At 33.2% G+C, this 6,008-nt stretch overlaps 1 protein-coding gene across 1 annotated transcript in view; it reads left to right on the top strand.

Moving 5' to 3' along the window:
• The first annotated feature begins 2,503 nt into the window (after window positions 1–2,503).
• LOC143085286 (peptidyl-prolyl cis-trans isomerase D-like) overlaps window positions 2,504–6,008 on the top strand; it is a 32,397-nt gene continuing 28,892 nt past the window's right edge. The window contains exons 1-2 of the mRNA XM_076261551.1: window positions 2,504–2,637; window positions 5,766–5,906. Of these exons, the coding sequence (XP_076117666.1) occupies window positions 2,580–2,637; window positions 5,766–5,906 (199 nt within the window). The 5' untranslated portion in view covers window positions 2,504–2,579. The remainder of the gene's footprint in view (window positions 2,638–5,765; window positions 5,907–6,008) is intronic.

Here is a 6,008-nt window from a genome sequence, read left to right as displayed (position 1 = left end):
TACAATGATGACTGTATGGGAGGTTGTAACATGAGTGTGAACGGCAATCTACAATAATTATCCAAATATGCAATAAGCTCCGAATTGTTAAAAAATCATTTTACATGAAATATAATATTTTGCGACACATAAATTACCCTTTTAGAAATTATAACGTGGTCGGTCTTCTAAATTTAGAAACAATTATTTACCCTTTTGGTCCATCACACTTTAGCGTGATATACCATCGTACTTTAGCGAACAAACAACCATCGCACTTTAGCGTGAGACACCATCGTACTTTAGCGTAGACCATCGCACTTTAGCGTGACCATCGCACTTTAGAGTACCATCGCACTTTAGAGTCCTACATATATACATAAAATATATGTTGTACGGTTACACCACTGCCCCAGGTTAGGGGAGGGTTGGGATATGCATATAAAACTAGCTATAGACAGCAATTTTTTCTATGAATGTTGAATAAGTTTTAATCAGAATGTCGATTTTTTATATGGGTTGGGTTTGTATGCTTTGCTTATGTGTATTATATAACATATGTTTTTAAAAGATATTTTTTTATACCTCCTATTAAAGAAGAGAAGTGCTAGTATAAATTTTAATATTTATGCTTTCTTTTTTATACTTCTTATTAAAGAAAAGGACATTAGTATCAATTTTAATATTTTACTTTTTAAAAATGTTTTAAAAAGACATTTTTAGAGACTGTAAAGAATATCAATTTTAATACGCACATTTTGTATAAATGTTTAAAGAAGTCATAGTTGTATACAGATTTCTTATTGAAGTGTACGTTTCTATATTTTTTCTATTCTTAATTTCCTTACTTCTATTTTAGTATTAAGACCGTCAAAATAGTGCTTCTCAGCAAAATAGCCACTGCCTAACATTTACAATTTAATATGGTTCAAATTTAAAGCAAATTTCTGAACAGAAAATTAATATTTGTGTTTATTTTGGGAGAAAAGGAAAATGATCCATACATGCCATAATAGTCCAAGATTACTCCAACGTTCAACTGCTGTTTTGCCAGACAAGCTGGAGCCGTGGGACATCAGAGCAAGTCCCATATAAAAAAATGGATATTTGCCCATCCAAAATAGATGCGCTGCTTCATCGCTTCTGGTGCCAACTAACGGCCTTACAATTATATAAATCTGGTATCAATTGGTTCATTTTTCATTTATCTCTTCATTTAGGTAAGTTTCACCTACCTGCTACCCTTTATTTTCTCATATTTAGACAGTTTTCAAAGTGAAAAAAAAGTAGTTTTATATGAAATTAATGGGAAAAATCTCAAGTTATGGCCACATTCTGTATTCCAATTATGAGGAAAAGAATACAAATAGACAAATATTAGTGAAATAAAGTATCTGAAATTGGAAAATAAAAAAGACATAAAATAGCTAGCAAAACCACCCACTTCTACTTGTATGACCTCATAAAACATCTGTGATCTGTTATTAGGATCTGAAATCTGTAAATAGCCAAGAGAAATCTTTCTGTGTTGCCCGACACTGTGTAAAAATTTTGCGCGGAACCATTAACATTCAGCATTGAATCCGGTTTAGTCCAGTCAAACTAAGATTTAACCTCAATCTAATTGCAACAGAAAATGTTTTAGTTCTAATCTATAGCAGTATGCCCTTTATATACACAGAAATAAGTCCCATAAAATCTAACTTGAGGAAAACTCAAAATCAGCATTAAATTAACATTGGAAGGGGATATAACTCTGCAATAATGAGTCTTTTTTTGGTCAGTTTTTGATTGATTTTCTTGAAATTTATGTAAAGTATGATACTTTGATTGGGTTATAAGTTTGTATTTTACTAAATTATATTAATGAGGGGGGATAGGAGGGGTCTTGATCCCGAAATCCCGGACTTGAAAAAACGAAATCCCGAGGTCCCGAATTTAAATAAAGCAAATCCCGACATCCTGAATCCGAAAAAAAGGATTCCTGGATCCCGAAAGGGTCAATCCCGAAATCCCGAGCTTAAAAACACCTGATCCCGGAGTCCCGATAAAGGTCCTATCCCCCCTCATTAATCTTCTGCTCATGAAATGTACAAAACCGAAATGTGTAATGGGTAGTTTTATTTTTTTTGTGCATTTTTCATTAAAGAAACTGCAAATTTGAAGCTTTGTGACCATTTTAAAAAAATAATGTGAAAATTTGGTATTGTTTAATATATCTGAATATTATATTTTTTCAGCCAGTTTGGATTTATTTGGATAACTGAATTATTGACACTAACATTGTCCATGCAAATAAATATCATAATTTGCATGTCTTGTCTGTTGTAAATTATGGTTCATTTTTATCATAGAAGATAGTTTATCAAGTTCATAACAGACAAATGAGTTGGGTGATTTACAGTTAATTTACTTGTGATTGTATTGTACTGCTTTCCCGCCAAACAGAGTTATCCTTCTTTTTGTAATAAACATCCATGTTTTACAAACGTTTCAGTCAAGACACCTCATATAGTTACAATAAAGCGTTTTATTGATTTTGATCTGTATCGAGCACCGGCTTCGAAACGAAACATTTGAGTCTTTTTTAAACATTTAGAATGGAAAACGAAGAAAATCCCCGTGTATTTTTTGATATAGAAATAGGAAGTGAATCGGGTATGTTTAAATAATGTTGATATGATGTTTCCGAGGCCAGGTTTATCAGAATGTTTATAACTGTCGATAGTGTCCTTCTTCAGTTCTTGTATTTTTAAATACTCATAGTTCCAAATAGTAAGACTGACCATACTGAGCTATTCAAAAACTAAATTTTGCGCGAATTGCAGTAGTTTGTAACTATCTGTAGGACTCAGTAGTATGCGTCACTACAACCGAGGAGTTTAAATCAGTGTGACTATCTCGCGTGCAGATGAGCCCATCAGACAATAGCTGAAAGGAATCTGTGACCTACACATCCACACACAGTTATGGAAAATACAGATAAGGCTCCTGTCAGGCGTCAAATGATCATTTTCGGCTACTGTTTGCATCAAAAGGGGGTCTCATTGGGGGGTTCCGATCCCAGATCTCACTTACTGTTTTGTCAGATTCCTGTATCCCGCTTACACTATGTACATAAGCAATTCTCATTTTTTTGTCATTTCCCGTGTCCAGCTAGACCTCATTTCCCGTTTTCACAACACAATAAATTGACTTTCACGTGTCCCGCTTACAAAAAATCGGCAATCCTGCATCACACATAGACCCCAATGAGACCCACTCAAAATAGTTAATACTTATGTACCGTTTGTCAAACATATATTTATCCTTATCATGATTCGTTATGTCTCATATGATTGTTCATGTTGTAATAGTCCGAGATTACTCTGACGTCCAACAGCTGTTTTGCCAGACAAGCTGGGGCGTCAGAGCTCGTCCCATATCAAAAAGTGGATATTTGCCCACCCAAAATACATGTAGATGCGCTGCTTCGTCGCTTCTGATGCCGACTGACAGCCTTGGAATTATATAAATCGGGCATCAATCTGTTCATTTTTCATTTATCTCTTCATTTATGTAAGTTTCACCTACATTTGTACCTGCCAACCTTTATTTTTCCATATTTTAACAGTTTTCACAATGACCCATCGATTTCACATAAATTTGCATAATTTTAAATCATATGCATCATTTAAGGTAGCACAATACAAAGATTCATGAGATTTTTTAACTCCCAATCAGACAACTTTAAACTGATGTATTTCATTTCATCCTTCTTTAAATTTTATAAATGAGGTACCAAAAGAAAGAAGAAAGATTAATCTTTCAAATTGTGACAATTTCATTATGACATGATTATTACATAATTAATTGTTATGTAATCAGTTGCTATATTGTGATGTCAACACCAAAACATTTTATAGATTCTTGTACAACACAGCTTGACCTCCAAAACTGTGTCTCAGATTTCCAAAAACATCAATAGAACAAATTTTATACCAAATTAAATTTAGTGATCTCTTGTGAATTGATTTGCAAACTTCATTGAAGATTTATGAGAGAATGAAATACAATAGGAAAAATCTGAGACACAGTTTTGGAGATCAAACTGTGTTGTACAAGATTCTATAAAATATTTTGGGATGCTATGAATAACAAAGAAGCTAAATTAATTCAAGTGTGGACATCACAATATAGCAACTAATTACATAACAATTAATTATGTCATAATGAAATTATCATAATTTGAAAGATTAATCCTTCTTCTTTCTTTTGGTACCTCATATGCATTTATTAAATTTAAAAAAGGATGAGAGGAATTACATCAGTTTAAAGGTGTCTGATTAGGGATGAATAATCTTTGTATTGTGCTACCTTAAATTAAAATAAATGTAGTCCACATCTTAAAGGTGTAATAACAACACCCTTCAGCCGAAATGTAGTCTTCCATATTATCGTTTCGAGTTGTCTCCCTTCCGGAAGTTACTTCCATCACAATACAATACAACTCCGTCAAGAAAAGTTAACTTGTTAAATGTCGATAAACGTCGTATTATATTAAAAACGATCGCAATTTAAACTGAGGAGTGTGTACAGAAAGTAGTCATGCCCACTAACCCAAAGGAAATTAAATATTTAAAAAGAGTTAGAAATGGGGTTCCTCCTAGAATCAACGGTGATAATATACAAAGTAAAATACCTTCTCTCACTCTCAGTGACTGCTGTGGAAAATAATCCTTTGATCTATTCTTTTTTTCTCTTTGATCTTTTCAATTTTGGCCAAATCTCATGCATTTGCTTTATGAAAAGTTGGCAGAACTGCTATACATGTGTCAATGAAAACAATGACAATCATATCCCTCAGAGCATTCTGCTCTTTGATTAACGACCTTGACTGGCTAAACAGCCATCGCATTGGCTGCCAGGAGACTGGGCAGCTGCCAAGCAGTGTCCATGCATTTATTCATGAACCATTTACGAAAAGCTTGTCTTGTCCATGTTTTAACTTGTGAACTGTTCAACCAAAGTTATCAAAATTTTAATATGTTGTTACTGATGATAAAATGGAGGTCAAGTTCAATATTGTCACTTTTACCGTTCAGGAGTTGTGGTTCTTGAAAGATTAAAAAATGGTGTTTCTTGTTGTGCCCTTGCTTTAACTCATTGACTGTTCAATTAAAGCTTTTCAAATTTTGATATGTTGCAATTGTTACTGAAGACAAAATGGAGGTCAAGGTCAATAATGGTGATTTTCACTTTTACTGTTCAGGAGTTGCATACATGTACATTGTATTACATTGTATAGGCCTTGTGATATTGAAAAATGCTAGCTGGACACAAATAAATGTTTAAAAGTCCGATTTGCTGTCACTCTGACAGCCTGAGTCTTGTTATACATGTATATATATGTCTTTAATAATAGTAGGGTGATTTGATTTATTGAAAAAGGTAATTTAAAGTTCTTTCTGTGAAAATAGTGGAATATTTGCACTGTCAAACCAATACTTTAGAAATTTGATTATGTTGTTACTGGTGACACAATGGAGGAGGCCAATCTGCAATTGTCCATTTGGTTATTTCACTTCAACTGTTCTGCATAATAGTGCCTTTGAATTACTTTAGGAACATTGAATTGAACAAAATAAATGCTATATAAACCTGCGTTTTTCTTATTTTAACTGCTGCTTCTGTATTTTACTAATTAAGGAACTTGTTAAGCAGTAACAATATAGATGCAGTCCTCAAGGTTAAAGATTTCTGGGGATATATATAAAGTTAAAACAATTATAAATTTTGTTTTTTAGTTGGAAGAGTTGTTTTTGAACTGTTTAAAGATAAGTTGCCAAAGACTGCAGAGAATTTTCGAGCTTTGTGTACAGGAGAGAAAGGCAATGGAGCTACAACAGGATTACCTCTACATTTTAAAGGATGTCCTTTTCACAGAAGTAAGTCTACAAAAAATGTTCTTGAACGTGTCAAAAGACTTTTTTTAATCAAAATTGAGGGAATAAGGCCACCTAGGGTTGTTTAAATAATTGTATTGGACA

This window comes from Mytilus galloprovincialis, chromosome 8 (assembly GCF_965363235.1).
Source record: "Mytilus galloprovincialis chromosome 8, xbMytGall1.hap1.1, whole genome shotgun sequence".
NCBI classification, from domain to species: Eukaryota; Metazoa; Mollusca; class Bivalvia; order Mytilida; family Mytilidae; genus Mytilus; species Mytilus galloprovincialis.
This window is presented reverse-complemented; position numbering and strand designations above follow the sequence as displayed.